Source organism: Blennius ocellaris (genome assembly GCF_963422515.1).
Source record: "Blennius ocellaris genome assembly, chromosome: 18".
Classification (NCBI taxonomy): Eukaryota; Metazoa; Chordata; class Actinopteri; order Blenniiformes; family Blenniidae; genus Blennius; species Blennius ocellaris.
The window spans coordinates 10,239,875-10,258,552 of NC_137667.1; the positions used below are offsets into that span (position 1 = coordinate 10,239,875).

General features: G+C 41.3%; 2 protein-coding genes across 2 annotated transcripts; both read left to right on the plus strand.

The window, feature by feature from the left end:
* Positions 1-3,765: 3,765 nt before the first annotated feature.
* On the plus strand, positions 3,766-6,148 carry ttc32 (tetratricopeptide repeat domain 32). The gene is made up of 3 exons (XM_080514619.1): positions 3,766-3,893; positions 4,101-4,267; positions 5,689-6,148. The coding sequence occupies exons 1-3, from the start codon at positions 3,778-3,780 to the stop codon at positions 5,814-5,816; spliced, it is 411 nt and encodes a 136-aa protein (XP_080370745.1). The 5' UTR covers positions 3,766-3,777; the 3' UTR covers positions 5,817-6,148.
* Positions 6,149-6,364: 216 nt separating this feature from the next.
* On the plus strand, positions 6,365-10,607 carry zpax1 (zona pellucida protein AX 1; the record flags this gene model as incomplete). The annotated part of the gene is made up of 20 exons (XM_080514027.1): positions 6,365-6,482; positions 6,558-6,634; positions 6,705-6,800; positions 6,877-7,001; positions 7,171-7,314; positions 7,387-7,470; positions 7,541-7,702; positions 7,772-7,868; positions 7,942-8,159; positions 8,238-8,394; positions 8,466-8,674; positions 8,742-8,859; positions 8,943-9,142; positions 9,206-9,320; positions 9,390-9,559; positions 9,631-9,725; positions 9,787-9,917; positions 9,985-10,174; positions 10,252-10,393; positions 10,470-10,607. The coding sequence occupies exons 1-20, from the start codon at positions 6,463-6,465 to the stop codon at positions 10,605-10,607; spliced, it is 2,688 nt and encodes an 895-aa protein (XP_080370153.1). The 5' UTR covers positions 6,365-6,462.
* Between the last annotated feature and the right edge of the window lie 8,071 nt (positions 10,608-18,678).

The following is an 18,678-nucleotide window of genomic DNA, read 5'->3' on the forward strand; positions in this document are numbered from 1 at the left end:
TTTTTTTCTTTTAAGAATATTAACATTTCTGTTAAAATTTCTGAGTTTTGTTTTTTTAAGATGATAGATTCTAGTTTTTGCATCTATAATGTTATGAGATAGCATAATGTTTGCTCTAATTTGATTAAATGTAATGAACTGAAGAATCGGACAATAAAATAATCACATTGGAGTTTGTTGTCATTTTAATGCCTCAATTAAAAAAATTGCTCTTTCAACATGGTCAATGCCATGCTTCCCAAGCTTCCATAGGCTCAAAGAAAAGTTGATGGTAAATGACTGCAATATGGAACTATAAATATTTTCAGTGAATATGCAGCAATGATCAAAGTAGCATTTAGCTTAAATTGTAATTATTTCTGGCCTCTGAAAGAGAACACAATGGTTGTAAATGCTCTCGCACTCAGTGACCCCAGAAGCAACAGATAAATGTTTGTCTATAACAAGATCTGCAGTTATTTTTACTCTTCTCCTCACATCTGGGTGCAACATTTCTTCTTTCAATTTTATCATTTTCCCATGAGTATTTTATTGATCACAGATCATTTGCTTCCAAAAAGGATAAGCACCCACACATGGCTCCAGATGGAATAACACACAAACTCCTGAAATCCGAAAAAAAATAAACATGAGAATGAAGCGCATTCTCATTACTTCTGCACTCATTATTTGAGTTATTGTTAAATTGGATTCCCAATTTTATTTGCCTCAGTATATATTTTTCCTTCTTTATAAAATGCCTTTGTGAAAGCTTGAGGGAAGAATAACTGCAATCCATGACAATTTCAGAATAGTGGAAGTTATTTAGAGAAGTAAGCAAATAATAGATTGACTTCTATTTATTGCATTACTTGTTCACATTCAGCCATTCACACACACTAGCAGTGGCGGCCGCCATGCAAAGTGCTCGACCTCGTTTGGGAGAAATTTGAACCGAGACACATGGACACAGCGAGACGAGACTTTTGTGTCACCAGATACAAAGGGAGGCTTTATAACAGTCGCTCTTATGTAACCATGAATTTCAGTGCCATATACAGTATGTATTTCTGTGTCAATATAGAAAGATAAATATGGAGGTTGAGCTCTGAGAGTTCTGTTAACAATATGCTAGAATTCCCTTTGGATTCACAAACCTGTCAAAGCGTTCTTGTATCTGAGGTCAGAGGGAGATCACTTCTTAACTTTCCGACTTGGAAATGAGCCATCAGGCTTTATGAGCAGCAGTCAAAGCCGGACGGCATTAAGGTGATTTTATTAATGTGTTTGAACCTCTCTCAGAAGACGCCTTCTGTTTTTAGTACCTTGTTGTCATCATCAATTTTTTACACCTTCCGCGGGGCCAGAAAAACAACAGACAGAGGTCATCATGTTAACTGTGGAAGCAGTAGGCTTGTTTGCCTGAAACAGCTCTGACAACAGAAGCGCCACTGTCTGCGGCCTGAGAGTCAACATGCCAACGTTTACTCCGAGTCTGGCCTGGATCCTCTCCCTCCTTCCTTTAACCAGACAGCTGTTTTATGTTTGTTTGCTATTTCACTTCATGGTTACCACACACACACACACACACACATGCACACAAGCAGCCGGAGAGGGGAGCCTGCCGCAGTTCTTTTTTCAAGGTGGGTAAAAAAAGATGAATGGGACTCACACAACTCTGAGAAGTGGAAAAGACACATCAAGTGTGGTACAATGCATCTCTGTTCAACAGGTTTATGCAACAGCAGCCAAGGATGAACTTACGTCTTCCCAACATTTCAGAAAAAAACAACCAAAAATTATAATATTGATGGGGTCATGATGGGAAAAATAAAAGCATTTGAGTGACTTTGAAAGAGGTCAATTGTGATGTACAGGTAACTGAATATAAACGCACAAAACACAATGAATCAATATATCTCTGCTTCACAGACCTCGTTGAAACCCAACTTCATAACTGTGCTCAAATTGATTTCTTGGGTGTCTTTACATGATTTGTGTATTTCTGTTTTTACACCTCTGAGGATGATTCAGAGTTATAGTGAAAGAGCCAATCAGCTGGCTGGTATCCACCCTGGAGCTTCAGAGGCTGATACATTTAATACTAATCAAACAACATCTATGTTGGTTAAATGTCACAGCTTTCATTTTCATAAATATTAATGTTATTAACTATTCTTCTATTAGCTTGCAGGCAAATGAAAACAATGAGGCCACAAGGAAGTCAATCATAACCAAATACTTCCAAAGAGTGAGGCATGTCTGTTGAATGGTAAGAACAAGGTCAGAGCAATCCACACGTATGTGTTGCCAGTCATCAGAGGTTGGATCATAAGCTGGGCAAAACTTCCGATGGAAGCCACAGACATCAAAACAGGAAAGCTCAGGTACCATTGTGGTACCTGTGTGTACGTCAGTGGAGAAAATCCCTCCTGAAGGGAGCATGATTGATGTCTGTTCTGTTTCTGCCTAACTGAAGTGTATATTTTCAGTTATAGCTCTCAGCAAACAGCTACATTCAAAGAAGCAAACCCGCTCTGATGCTGCTGAACATCACTATCGTTACCTCAGGTTCACAAAGTAAACCTGTGAAAACCTCATGTGAAACTAAAGTGTTAGAAAGGAATTAAACTGACTCAGCAGTGGGAGGTCTATTGGGAAATTAACAAACCAAAAACATCAGCGATTTAACAAAATGAGCCATCTGTCCTTTTGGAATATTCAGCAAATATTTAGTGTTGCCCTGATGTGTTTATAAGCAGAAACTTGTGCATGTGTGTGATGTAAATGTGCACAGTTAACCCACCTTTCATCACTGGGCTGTTGTGTGTTAATTCCATTTTCTTGTAAGTGTCAACAGCCACTGGTATTTTCCTCTTCGGGGTCAAACTTGTCTCTGTTTGATCTGTTTTAACTTGTCCACACGGTCTGGGCATAAATGGGCCACAAAAAGGGAACTGCATGGTTTCTGAATGACCCCTGGTTCCTCTAGGTGTCATTTTTCACCAGAAATGTTGACTTCTTCACCTGGGAGATTGTCCAAGAATCTCTCACCAGCTTGTTTATAGGTCGCCTCTTTATTGTAAGTTTAATGCAGTGAGTGTCACAGCAGGAAGGAGTGGATATGCTCAACTGTCGGGAATGTTTGTGATATTTCATTTTAAATGATGCCCTGTGTGCTACTTGTAAGGCAATTGAGGGATACCAGTTGCCCGTTAGTCCTCATTTCATCAAGACAGGAATAAGTGAAAAGTCTGAGACAAAACCGAAAAATTAAAAAATGTCCCTTCAAATAAAAATTAATAAATGAATACTGCCAAAAAAAAAACCCAAAACGAATAATAAACTGACTAGAATCATCATGGGTCACTAATACCATCCAGTGCACAAAAGTGGTATTGCTTCAATCTTATATACTGCATCTTTGAAGTGTCACAAACAAGGTCAAAGTTTGTGATAATAAGGGACACCACAAGAGAAACTGAGAAAAAAAAAGTGAAAACTAAAACACACAGAACAGTTCACAGGGACAAATGCAGATTATAGAGAGGGTTATTTAAGTGGTCAAGGCTCCTATAAAAGATATAAAAGCAAATTTGACTTCTTGTATTTAGTTATTTCATTTTGGTGCTCAATACATGTGAAATGGCAAAAGTGCAAGTGCATTTCCTATGTGATTGATACCTGGTATAGGTTGTTTTTGTCAATAAAGATTTGTTTGAATACAAAAGTCATGTTGCGGGGCCACGCCCCTTGTGATGACGTCTCGATGACGTAAAGCTGCCCTTCACAACAACAATGGAGGACGATAGCTCACAAATACTACAAAATGCCCACTATGAGTTCCAAAACAAAAATTTTGCACAGGCAGAGACGCTGTACACAAAGTTTATATCTTCTTGCACACAGTCCAGGTACCACTTGTACTTTTGCGTTGAATTTTAAACCAGCTAAGCTTTCGTTCCGCAGTGGTGTTGCGACGCATTTCGTTACCTGTTAAATGACATGGTTTCTGCTAACTAATTCAGTCCTCTTTTGCTCATTTTTTTAATGATTTCTTTTTGAAAAGCACATTAAGATACGATCCGGTCCGTATTGTGACTATACCGTTGTTTTTACAGGAACTGTGAAGCTGGAAGTCTGTCCACTGCTTATAACAATCGTGGGCAGATAAAGTACTTCCGGGTGGATTTTCATGAAGCAGTAGAGGACTACACTTCTGCAATAAAGGCTGACAGCCAGTGTGAAATACCCCTCTACAACAGAGGACTCATCCACTATAGATTAGGTAAGATTAGAAAATAATAGTAATTATTATAGCAAGTTTGACAATATAAAATGAAGTGATCTTAATGCTCTGTGGCGGCTGTATAAATTTGTCTCATACACAAAGATGCATCTTTGCAATGCATAATGGATCACTGAGAGATTATATGAGCATTGCCATGAATAAAAACACATCTAATCCTCACCTCTTTTTATCAATATACACCATAGATTATGTTTCTTCCTCTCTATACCACATTATCATGTTCTGGGTTCCAGGTTGCTGGAGCGAATACCGGTTAACTATGAGTGACGACAAACCTTGTGCAGGTCTCCAGTCCATCACAGGGCAAAAACAGAGAGACAGACAACCACTCACATTCACTTTGGGGCAAATTCGGGTCACCAATTAACCTCACATGCATGTTTTTGACCAAGGGAGCAAAGTGGAGAGAAAAGAGAACATGCAAACTTTCACAGAAAGGCCCTGCTGGTATTTGAACTAAGGCCTTGGCAAAAGCGCTTACTACTGCACCACCGTGTGGCGTGAAATAAACATTTCTGTTAAAAATAAGTTAAAAAACTATTTGTCTTATGTATTTGAACAAAACTTAAATGGTACCCGTACATGGTCGGTATGAATGCGACTCATAAGCCCTTTCAAGAAAATCTCTTCTGTTATTTCTGTTCCTCAAGGGAAAATATCAAAACCTTTTTTCTAAACCCGGGGATTGTGTCATATGTTGTTATTTTCTTTGTGTGGTTATGTCATGCAGATGGATTTATACATTTACAAAAGATTCGGTTTTCTTCAATAACTATGCCCCATCCTTTTAATTATTAATCAGCCTTAATAATTCCAAAAAAATCTAATTCCTATCTAATGCACAATAAAGAAATATGGTAACATATTGATTTTACTTCAACCATAATCCAACATTTGAAATAGAATTTCTCTGAATATGGTGGACATGTTGTAAAGTAACAACTTGTACATTTGGAATACCCAGTTATGCAGTATTATTGTAGTTGCATTGAAGGAGATGGTTTATTTCTAGTCATACGGCATCAGTGATGTGAAAGTAAAGCAGCACTCGTTAGTGCATTATATAAAAGCCATGAAGTAAAGATTTGTAAGAACAAAACATGAACTTTTGATTGATGTTCAAAATATGAATGAAACAACAATGTTTGAAAAACATTAATTTAGCTTAAAGAATAACGGCATGAAAATAATAAAAAGCTATATTACTTAATCTAGTTCTTGATTTCTGGATTTGCCTTGCTAGATGTGGAGTCACTTTGGTCTGTTCTTTTATGAAACACGAGATGGCGTTGTATGATTGCATTCATGATTTATTTGCTACCTAATAATCTGACAGGATATTGTGAAACGTGCTCATTGTGTTGTTAACCTTTTTTTTTATTATTATTATCCCACAGGCTTTTTTGATGATGCCAAGAACGATTTCCAGCAAGCATTAAAGCTCAATCCAGATTTTGAAGATGCCAAAATCAGCCTGCAACAAACTCTTTTGGATCAACAGGAGAAGATAAACAGAGGATACTGATGATGTGTCAGTTTCTGGAGGATATATCGTGTACATCCACCATAAGCATCCTATCATTTGTGAACAGGACGTGTATCTAGGCACACACTGCCAATCATTTTCAGCATGGTTTGATTTGTTGCAGTTGCAAAATGCGAAACGAATCTCCTGAGGAGAAAAGGGATGATGAGCTCTAAGTGCACCTCATAGAAGACGCTGTTAGATTTGTGACCATAAACAAAGTGATAAAGAAGTGATACAATTTATGTACAAAATTAACTTCAGTTACAGCTTACAAGTATCTCTGTGAGGTGATATAGTGGTATTAATAAAACAGCAAAGTTCTTTGAGAATATGTGAATCTAATGAAACACCAATGTATACATTTGAGAATAAATTATTTTCATACACATTTCTGGTGGTTTGTCTCTGTTCTCAGTGAAAACATTGAGGCCCACGTGCAGTGAGCGGCACAGGTGATTCCACTGATGCGGTTCACCTGTGCAGCTCTGATTGAATGGAGGATAAAACAGCTGCTGGTGCCTCACTTCAGCACTCAGCTCCTTCAGGTCAGAGCCGCTTTAGTGGAGGCTCGCTGGGGTTTCAATGCTGCACACTTAACCCTGGTTGAATCCATCTAACTTTTCCAGTTCCTTGACGCTGCAACATGTGGTGGTTTGAGAAAATGTAAGTATGCTTTTTCTCTTAGTCTTCCTTGAGGATGTGTTCAATGTTTCTAAAGTTGTTTTTTTTCCCCCCCAGATTGCTATGGATCTTGATGGCTGCAGTAACTGTCCTGGGTCAGCAAAGGCCAAATATGAAGCTCAATTCCCATTCAAGTAAGTGCATGTCTAACTAAATCTTGGGTCAGATGGAATGTGTTGCTTAACGGATGAGTTTCTTTAACAGGCAGTGGTTTAAAGTCGGACTGTATAGGCAGTCTGATGAGGTTGTCTTTGGATGAGGCCCTAGCAGTGGGGAACCAGCTTGAGGTGGAAGCAATCAGTGAGTGGCAATGTGCTGCAGCTTAAGAGTAAGTTGGCTCATGCATTGGAGAGCTCATCCTATGTTGTGTCTTCAGATGGCACCAGGAGCATTATGTTGACGCCCAGCTTGGCTGCTCAGTGTGGCTACAGCATGGAGTCTGACCCCTGGGGTAACACCAGAATCTACACCTCTTTATTGGGCTGCTACGTGGACAACAAGGTAAATTCTGGCCTGCAATGCCTAAATGAGAATGCTGGAGAAGACTTTCCTTTAATATTGCTTTAAGTTGTGATAATTGCACAGAATTAACTTTTGGAACTGTCTAAAACCCTCACTAGAGAATGTGAAGACTTGACAAGCTGGTTAACGGCATCTACTTATTTTGCAGGGTGACTCGACATTCAATGTTGGCTTGAAACTCCGCATGTACAGGCACACTCCATCTGATATAGTTAGTCATGATGTGATGCAGACGTGCAGCTATACCCGGTGGGCCTCCAAAGAGATTCTCTGCGACAGGAACTACATGGAAGTAGGTCCACCTCAAACATGGTTGCACATCAAATTGTGTGCATTACAAAGTGTAATGCTTGTTTTCTTTTAGGTGTCAAAGTACGTGGCTACACCTGACTCAAAAGCTGAGGCCAAGGAAGTTGAAGGAATGTCCTCAAAAGACTCCTTTCCTGGGGTATAACAAGCAAACCCTGCAAGTTTTTAGATTAAGCGATGGATTTGTGTTAACTTCTCTTTAACTCTAGGATGATGCAGAACAAGGAATCTGGAAGATGACTTTTTACACTCCTGAGCCAGTGCCAATGGTGCTGAGGGAGGCTCAGCAAGCTGGATACAGTGCCATGACTACTTCAACTCGTCTCGTTTTGAGAAGCCCATACAATACAGCCGAGACTTACTCAGAAGATGTAAGTGGCACTCTCACACCTCCCTCGATTTCGTATTCTCCTCGTCACTTGTGCGTTTGTTTTTAATAGGTGGCAGGAGTCCCCATGGAAGTGATCAAGGTTGGTGTTTACAACAGGGAAAAAGGTGGCATGAATATTGTGAACTTGGCAGCTGCTTGTCCAACGGGTAAGTCCCAGGAATCTTTCCTTACAACAGTGATGGAATTTTGCAGCCAAGTAACCGTTTCCACTTTTAACAGGTGGTGTCCTCTTTACTGAGGATTTGATCTCCTGGCATATCCCTCGCCGTATGACTCCATTAATGGATAGCAGTGCCACAATCACAGAAATGCATATGGGAATCAATGGGCAGAGATTGGATAAGTCTCAGATGGCTTCCAGGCAGTACATATTAACGGTCACTGACTTCCACATTGTGGCAGAGATCCCAGTGGGTTCACCTGACGGTTACTACAAAGTGAGAATGCCAATCTATTGGAAATTCAAGGCGCAGGTCCATTTGCTTGTTTTATTAAAACATTATGAATCATTCCAGAGCCATGCCCCAGATTACCAATACCACGTCACTTACACTGTGGAGCCAATGCTTGAAGTAATGTGGAGAGACGATAACACCCAAGAAGATGCCCGATACAAGATTTTGTTCCCGATTACGACCCCTCTAATGCCCCGGCTTCCCCATGCTGAAACTTGTAAGTGCCACTTGGCAAGACTCTCAAAGAAACTGACTTCAACTGGAATGTAACCTTGTTTGTTCTTTCAGTTACAGACTTGGAGTCTGGTTTGTTTAACATCCACCTTGGAGCCTTTCTTCAGGATGTGCAGCTGAACAACATTTCATTTTCCACTGGCGTCATGACCATTGAAGAGATGGGGGCAAAGGGCTTCCTTGTCCAGGAACACATGTACCCAAATGGCTCAAAAGCAATCTCTCTAAAAGTTCCCTTCAGGGCTGATGTGGTCCTAAAACATGTAGGTGACAATCTGATTGAAAAATATTTTTTTCATAAAACATGGTTGAGATTTATTTCCTTTACAGAACCCTGACCCACTGAGTACAATCTACTCCCTCACTGTGGTCTTCGGATTTATCATCCTGCCTGAAGAAACTTCATTTGCTCACCAAGTGGACGTGCAAGCATCTCTACAGGATGTTGGTATGATACTCACAATGGCCGTCTGGAATTTTGCTCTGAAATGGAACAAATGTAAAGCTGACCTAAACCTGTTTTATTTCCAGTTATGCCTACAATTACTGGCACCTGTGACCATGATCACTTTTATGTGAGTGTGAAATATGGAACTCAAGGCGCCAACATCAGGACTCTGGTTGGATCCCACGAGCTAACTCCTGAGCTGGCTGAAGAATTCAAGTTTGGCGAGAACGGCACAAACTACTTCCTTGCTGTGTCATACACTGCGCCTCACTCCTCATTTGAGGTATGTCGGACATTAAAACATGTTGAGCTGATGTGCTGCAGTAACTAACAATCTCTCTTGCAGACGTTTACCTCAACATCACTCAAAGCCAGTCTTAACATCCAGCTGTGGGACCCAGAGAACAACTGGCAGCTTGAGGAAGCACACCTGACCTGCAACTTCCCTCTAAGGACAACTAGTAAGATGCAAGCCTCGTTGTGCTTTAGTCAGATCAGACCTTTTTGATGAACCCTTTTGTCTTCCGTAGCATGCTATCCCAACGGCACAATAAGCGCTCTGGCCATCAAGGTGGCGTCGGTGCCCAGTCTCGACCCAGGCGCACTCGCACTGACTGACAATTCCTGCAAACCAGCCTCCAGTGATGATCGCTTTGCCCAGTTTTCCTTTGACGCAGATACCTGTGGCACGACAAGAACTGTAAGTTTGCTCAGTTGATTACAATTCACCCCATCTTGGTCAACTAAACCTAATCTGCTTCTCGTCTTCAGTTCTTCGACAACTACATGGTGTATGAAAATGAAATCACCCTGCGTTACAACCGCCATAGATCATCTCGTGCATCACTGCTTGATGGGGACTACAGGTATGAGGGATGTGGTTTTGATTTGTTTGGATTTAAAGGTAATGCAACTTTCACCTTGCAGGCAAAAGATCTCCTGCTACTACCTGGTCAACAAGACTGAGACTTTAGCGTTCAGTTATGAACAGAGAACCTTTGACCCCAAAGCGGAGATCGGCTTAGGCCAGCTGATGGTGCAAATGAGGCTATCCCACGGTAAGATTATTGCCAAGGCCTTTGTTTTCCAAGCTGAATTTTGTTCTGATGGAGTCTCTCCTTCTAGATTCTTCATTCGAAACCTTCTACCAAGCGGCAGACTATCCAGTAACAAAATACCTGAGGGAGCCTCTGTACTTCGAGGTGGCGCTGATGCAGTCTGCTGACCCCCAGCTGGAACTCGTCTTGCAAAACTGCTGGGCAACTCCTCAAGAAGACCGAACATCTCTGCCCAGCTGGGACCTCATTGTGGACACGTAAAGCACCCCAAATTTAAATTGTGAGAAATTTTACGTTGTGCTGTACAATATCATGACTTTTTTTCTCTTGCCAGCTGTGAGAACCCCGACGACACCTATGCCACAGTTTTCCATCCGGTTATGATGGACGCCAAAGTTGAAGTGCCAGCCCACATCAAACGCTTTTCCATGAAGATGTTCACTTTCATTAAAGAAGAGCAGGTTCTAAAAGATCAGGTAGAGGACATGCAGCTTAATCTGTGAATTTCTGCACAGAATCCAGCTTTGCATACTAAACTGTCTCTGTCTACAGATCTATGTCCACTGCGATGCCGTGATTTGTGACAAAAATGGCCAGGCTGACGGTGTCTGCAAAGGCCAGTGTGCGACTCGACCGGGAGGGAAGAACCCTAAATACTTTGGCGTGAAGGGGAACAATAGACGTAAGTGAAGCTCAACTTGTTATATGTACCGGTATGCAAATTGATAACACTTGTGTTTCCTTTCTAGAGCCAAGAGACTCAAGCCAAGAACAGCACATCTCCTCAGGACCTATTCAGCTGAATTATCAATAAAAAGTTTCTTAATCTATTCATGTGTTTGACTACCTGTATTTACCTTAAACTCTTAATAGAGGTTAACAACACAATGGCATTTTGGCTCAAAATGACTTTCTGAAAAGCAATTTTAAGAATCTGGGAAAGCTTAACTTGGTCACTGTAGCCAATTTCAAGGGCAGAATACGTCAGTGACCTCCATGCAAATGCAATGCTTGCATATTATTTTCAGCACTTTTCCAAAACTTGTTCTGACAGGGCAAACTTCACTGTTCCCTTGAAATTGCAAGTGCTTCAGGTTTGGTACCTAAAACATGTTGACTGGCTGTGGGTTAAATGGGGATCTGGGCACTTGAGTTAAACATGGGAGGCACCCAGCCATTTCAGTTCTGTGTGAGATGACCAGAAGGGGTACCTGAATACAATTGGGCACAAATGTCGTGAGTGCTTCGGTGCTATTCACTGAAGTCCAGAGTAGACATGTCTGTTGTGGAGCATAATTAATCTGCCATTGTCACTACTTAAGGCAGGAAAAATGTATAGTGCACCATTCATGGGTCAATTCAGGGCTTACAGAAATGAGTTGAGGGATTTAATACATTTGCACAGGCTTTTCACTAAATTTGTCCTGATTTAAGTGTCAGAGTTCAGAAGTTTGTTCCACAGGTGAGGTGAAATCAATTTCCATTGCTCTTGAAAGTACAATAAAATTAAAGATGGGAACTAAAACTACTTCACCTTGTTTGACTCTTGCAACACTGGATTAACCTCTTCCTGAGGACCTCAGAGGTCTGGAGGTTTTATATTCTACAAATAAATCTGAGATGTGTTTAGGCCCGAGACTATTCAAAGCTTTATAAACCAGAAGGGAGATTTTGTGGGTTTGAAAAATGTGGGTTAGTGCTGCTCAGTCTAACACGTGAAAATCTGCCAGATTAGACAGAACATCTGTGTTACATGCCTGAGGTTGACTGTCTGATCTGCATAATTATATGGGTGAAATGGGACGAAAATCACAAGATGCATCCAATAACAGTTCAGAAGGTACGGGATTGTGCCAGTCATACGACAAAGTATGAGCATTATTGTGTTCGGTGATGATTTCAGAGGATTGCCTGGCCCTTTTTTATTCTAGGTTATAAATGCAAAGTGTTTCTTTGTAGATGTTATGATGAACATGGAGCAGGCCCACCCCTCCCTCCACGCAGAACACGCGCTGTGTGTAGGGCCCCATTTTGCACAAGTGAATTGAGTTTCCCTCGGGATCAATAAAGTATCATAATTCTCTGCAAATGCGCAAAGGATGAGCGTGCATTTTGCCGAGAGGCGCGCGTAGAGCACCGCCACCTAGTCAGCCCGAGGCAGGAGAGAGAGAGAGAAAAAAAGACGCAACGATTGAAAGCGTGAAGCGTCACCATCTGACCGGTCAGACGGGCCGGCAGGCAGTTGTTTACAGGTAGAGAGTAGAGAGGGAGATGGCTTCCAAATGTCAATACGATTCGGGAGCTAGCAAAAAAAAGAAAAAGTCCAAACAAGAAGAGGCTCATGCTTCACTTGAAGGTGGGTATGTTGTTGAAATAAAAAAGAAAAAACTTTGTGGCATAAACTATTTATGCCACAAAGTCTTTTCAGACATGTACATCTGTAAAGTTCTTGTTCCACTGTTGATAGAGGCTGTTCATTTGATTTGTTAGTAATTGTAATTTATTATGTTATTGGAAGGGGGGCCCCAAAATAAAATCCTGCTTAGGGCCCCCACATGGAGCTTAGATTTTCTCTACCGTCTGCACTTTTTTGGGCCTTCGCGTATTTCTCCAATCACACACAACTTTAGCTTTTACTGGTGCTATGGTATCAACGTTTATGACTTTAGAGCTGAAGTTTTCTACAAGGTTGTTGATAGCTGCATGCTTGTGAATGCCTGGCTGAAGACTCGTGTTTATCAATGTGACATTTTCTGATCAACTGTTTTACTTGTACTGCTGTCAGCTGATATAATTACCTTGTTTCATTTAAAGTGTCAGCAACAGCCACATCTTTCAACACAGAAATGTTCAGGCCTTTGGAAATAACCAAGTCCAAGCTGTGTCCCTTGTGTGGAATTTTTCACATGCTGGAAAAGGACACGTTTTTTGAGGATGTTCAGAAGTTCATTAGCACAGTTATCTTCGGTTTTATCACAATGAATATTATACACCGTGTCATAATCAATACATACAGCACATTGCTAAAGTCATGAAAGTCTGCATTGTATTTGGGTGGTCTGTTGATGGTTCCTAATATTTCCCAACAGGAAGAGTTCACCTGAAGTGCAATATGTTCAAAAGAGTCAAACTTTCCCTATGACAGCTGTTTGAATGATGCGCATCATTACTCTGACCTCACTGATAAAGCTGAAGTGTTTGTGTGGTGGTAGCCCATCAACATTTGAGGAATCTCCATTTTTTCCTCCTTCAAAGTCAATTGATGCTCCAAATGTATCAAGTTGAAATCCATCAGGTTTCTGGTTAGTTGCATGTCCAGCTGATAATTCTCCAGTAATGGAACAAACAATGCAAATATGAATTCTTAAAAGTCTTTTATTAAGTTTAATACACAAGTAATGGCCCCACAGACACTCGTGTGAGTTGGTGTCCTTCGGAAATGGCACGTCTTTGACCTTGGAAAAGAACAAATAAATTAATTGAGCCGCTTTCAAAAGAGAACAGCCACAAGCAGACAGGTTGGCACAGCCAAGTGGAATCCACAAAAGGTTGTTCAAAAACAAAAGAGACGTGACTCTTACCTTTGGTTCCACTTTGTGGGTTTGGACATTGTCCATTACAAACTCCACCTATTGGATTCCTGGCGTCACAGATCACAACGTCACAGTGGACAAAAAGCTGAAAGAGAAGATCACATGCATGCGTTACTGGCGCTTGCACTTCAAGAATTGTATTAACAGTTGAAGGATCAAAGGATAGTCATTGACTATTGTATTCTTGAACACAATACCCGGCCACTCAAATTCTCTTCATCTTCAGCAAAGGCAAACATCTTCACTTCAAAGCGCTTGTACAGAGAGGGATACTGCACTCTGGCATCTTGCCAGACTGGGTGGAAGATCACTTGGTTTGGGTCCACTGGGTTGGGACAACTGGAAATTTTCATAACAGGGTCAGGGATGACTCATTTGACAAGGAGACTCGGTCTTTGTGTAAACTGTTTGTTGTACCACATTTCCTTGAAAACAAACCCATTAATGATGAGATTCCATCTTGGTTGTGATGTCCTGTCGTCATCCAGGGTTCCCCAACAGTTCTCCAACTCCAGCGACACTTTGGGATTGGCTGCCTTCATCAACTCCACCTCAAAATACAGCGGTTCTTGGAGGGGTTTGGTTATGGGATAGTCCTCGACCGTGTGAAATTTGCTGAAGGAGTCATCTGCCGGTGAAAGAGAATGACAATTTCATTTGGGAATTGAGAAGTAATAACGAAGTCCACGGTTTAAAGTGATTATTGTCCCTTTTCACAAATCTCAACTTGTTCAGTCCCAACTCGTACTGCAAACCCAGGCTTCACAACATGTACAATTTATGCATTTTCCAAACTTCATCTTCACTCACCCACAGAGAGTCTCAGTGCAACTTCAAGCTGGCCTTTTGCATTTTCAGCAAATGGTTCACTCCTGCGAGGTCTGGTGTGGAAGGACACGGCGTGGGTCGTGTTGATGTCATAGTAGCATGAAACCTTTAATCTAGAAGAGGAAGCAGAAGATGCAATCAGATGATTGTTCTATACGACGTCGACTATAGAACAGACCAAACTGTTTTTTTTCCCTTTGCTCATTTCTTCAATAAATTAACCTTCTGTCCAGTGTCAACATTTCAGTTGTAGCTTCTAACCTGTAACTGCAACTCAGTACTCAAACAGCCCGAGGCGATTACCCTTCAATCATTTTGTACAACTTCCCCAATACTCACTCGTACTCTGGATCATCCGACTTCTCCTTTTTCTTTCCTTCCAGCTTGTCTGGTAGAGAGATTTCATTCTCATAGAGCATCATGTTGGGCAAAAACTAGAGGGAACAGGAATATTATTTTTCACCGTTCACATTCTACATCACCGAGTTGTAGAGTGGGGTGGTACCTTTCTGGTTGTCCCGCAGGAGTTCGCAGTGAAAACAAAGTAAGCATAGCGGCCATTGCTGTAGGCAGGACCACAGTTGGGGTCTCTTAGGGTGAGGAGAGCGGGGTTCAAAGTGGGAACAGACTCCAGTTTTATAGCTATGGCAGTCATGGTTCCGTTGGAGAAACATTCTGAAAAACAAGATTGGAAATTATGAGTAGTCAATAAAAAAAAGGCACAAACAAACAAAAAAACTAGACAGACCAGTGAGCACTGAGAAGAAATTGCAAGTCAAAGCAAATTCTTGGATATTTGTGTTGGTCTCCGGATTCTTCAAGACCACATCAAGTCTGCTCCTGAGGGATGAGGATTCGATAGCCTGGGAAATAGTGGATGAAGTTGTCAACACAAGACTTCCTGTGGGAGATCTGCTGCAGTATCAAAAATAGTGCAAACTTAGTTTTTTTACCTCAAACACAACAACTGGTGCTGAAAATGGAAAAACAAGGCTGAAGTGGGTTTTGTTCTGCCAGAAGCTGTATTCCTTGGCCAACTCTGGGGTCAGGGCTTCTTTTCCAATAATGGTCTGAAAGTTTGGGCCTTGTGTTCCGTATTTTACCAGGATGTAAAAGTTGAGATCGTCACAGCTGCCAATGACAGATGGTGGAACTGCAGATGGAAAAATAAAAAATATATAAAGGAGACAACTGCAGGGAAATTCAATTTTATGGTTATTGCAAGGAGCCCGGGTATATTTTTTTACAATTTTCTCTCAAGTCATAAAAGATTTAGGCTGCAACAACAAACCTATGTCAACTAAAGAAGCTTCCAGCAGAGTAGTGTGAGAAAATGCCACATAATCAGTCAGCACAAGTAATCCAAAGGTCACATGAAGAGTGTATACTACAAGTCCCTTTTCTTTCTGTTGGGAGAGAAACAGAAAACATTAGCACCCGAAAGTAAGAACATCTTACTGCCTTAAGATTCCATTAATTCTTACCAGTTGTAGAACAACAGGGTTTGTGAAGGGCACTTCAAGTATAAAGGCCTTGAAGGTGCCATTAGGAGACATGTGTTCATGCACTTTTATGCCTTGGCCACTGCACTCTGCCAGGGACAAAACCCCAGTCGGGAAGGTGATGTTTATCAAGGCCACATCAGGAGCAAAATGCCCAAACACTATTTTGAACACCTGCTGTTCTGGGACCGTATCTGTGGAAGGAAAACAATGAGACACGAAGGCAGCTGGTGGAATAAAGTTACGGACATAAATGGGGATGTTGGACTCACGGTCAACAACTTTAGGTGGTTCGGACACCAACGGTGTTGTGATGGGGAACAAGACTTTGTATTTTGTGTGTTCGTGACCCGCATCTTCAGTCCAGAGCAACTCCACCATCGGCTCGATTGTGTAAGCGATGAAGTAGTGGCCTTCCTCAATGTAACTCTGGAGAAATCACATGTATAGCAAGGTTTTCTCGGAATTACATGAGGGTTATAAATCTTAATTGTAAACCACAAAAACTATTGGACATTTTTTGAGAGATTACATTAAAAATGCCTCCGACACTTTTCCCCATTGAAGATTTACATTTTGGATCATGTTAAAAAATACAAGATTTAACCTATCAAAATGCTCTAATATGACATTTGTGTCTGTACAAATATTGTACATTTATAATGTCGTCACCCCTCATCTCTTCACACTAAAAAAAAAAAACGGAGTCTGCACACTCTGAGACTACAATCAACAGATCATACATATACATGTGCCTTTGCTTGCCACCAACCTTGAAGTAGCCTCCAGCAGCCCCAAATGGAATGTCAATAACGATGTGGACGTCACTGACGGACATGGAGTACTTTCTGGCTTGCATCTCAGATGGAGTAAGCCTCTGACTATCTATTCCCATGTGCACCTCCAACAGTTTGAATTTCCCAGAAGAGATCAGAGGGTCGATGTGCCGGGGTAAATACCAAGTGATCATGGTTGAGGTGAAAGAGACACTTCCTGTAAAAAATAAATAAATAAATAAAGTTCTCCATCAGGATAATGGAGCCAATCCAGAAGAATAGCCTGACTGCACAGGATCTGCAAGATATCAAGTGCTTTTATTTATATCTTTTTTTAAACAGAGAACTAACATTTAAAAAAAATAAAAAAGGTATTCAGCCAGATTGTTTGACCCTTGCGCAAATTCATTTTGGATCATGTCATTAACCTCTGAATTTAGGTTTGAAGTTTACAGCACAGACATGGAATCACTCAACATCTAAAGTAAACATTTTATTCTAATAAATCCAGAGTCTTATTCCAACAAAGTGCATCACAAGAATAATGTCAGCCATCAGCAGGCTTCATACAAGTAAAAAAACAAAACACTAAACGTTACCTTCCAGTAATGGGCAGGCAGCTGCCGCATCAATTTGTGTCGCCTGCCAGGTTTTCTCAAAGATAGTTGAAGTCTTGAACATCTTCATTGGCACCCCTGCTACCTGTTGTGGGGACATTAGGGATTAAAGTGCATCAGATACATTTTGCGGTCCCTGAGGAAGCATGAATGTGTACTATTGTTGAAGATAGAGGTTAGAATACACTGCGTATACCGAAAGTGGCCAGTTACAACTATTCCAATTCATTTAAAAGACAGTTACTGCCCACAAGTTATACAATCCTATACTTTTCAGTCCTGGGAATTCACTTTGCTGCATGCTTATAGTTTCAGTGTTGGCACGCTTAAGGCTAAAGAAATAGCAGCCATCAGGCTCCACTTGTTTGAGAAAATGCCTAGTCAGGTTATTGTCCCTGTAAACCCATCTACCCACCCGTCTTCTCGACTCACATTCACAGTGTAGAGATCAGGGGAGGTCTTTGAAGTTCTCAGGACCAGCCTTGAAGGAGTGTTTGTCACTGCATATCCATTCCTCTGGGCCTCGTTCACCGTCATTAGCTTCTCCTCAGGTGTGAAAATCACCACAGTTTTGATGGTGAATCCAGTATCAATTGGCACATTCTGGGGAAAACATTAAATTAATGAAACATGCACAGAAAACTGTCCTAGAGTGGCTTGGTGATGGCGGGATCTTGTACAACCTGTGCAGCTCGTCGAGGAAAGGCAAATTTGTCTGGAGACTGCAAGATGGGTTGTTCAGGAAGGACGTAGTCACCTGGAGCCGCTTTTCTCACAGATACCTAGAAATAAGGCCACTGCATAAGTAATAGCTCCATCTCTCCCACTTCTCTGCAAGGAGATCCAAGCGTAGCAGACTTGATGCTCCCATCATATAGACTGAGACATGACCGCCGAGACTCCTGCTGCAATCACTTGCCTCCATATAGTTGTTGTCGCAGATTATTTCCCTGGAGGTCCATTCAGAGTACAGGCAGGTCTCCATCACCTGGTACAGCTCGTCTTTCAGCAGTCGTTTCCCGTACAGCCGAAGATGCAGAGTCGTCGTGAAAGATTCATCGTGCTGAAAGTCACCCAGATAGATGCACATCAAGTCAACACGCGCACACACTTGTAGACTGCTTTGACATGTGAAATCTAGCGTTACCCGATTGAGAGCAAAACAGTTCTGAATGGAGACATAGATCACTGCATTTCCAAGCCGGTCCATTTTCATGCTGAAGCCACACTGAGATGCTAAAGTTTTGGTGAGAATGATGGCAGATTGATCTGAAGAGAGAGAAAGTAGATTAAAATTGTTTGTTTGTTTTTTTTTTTTAATTGAGAGAAATGCGGGATTGATGTCACTTACTGAAGACAACCGCCACTTCCAGCAGATTTCCTCCAAGTGGACCAGCATCCACACGCATGATATTCCCCAAACATTTTGAGGTGATATCTGGGGA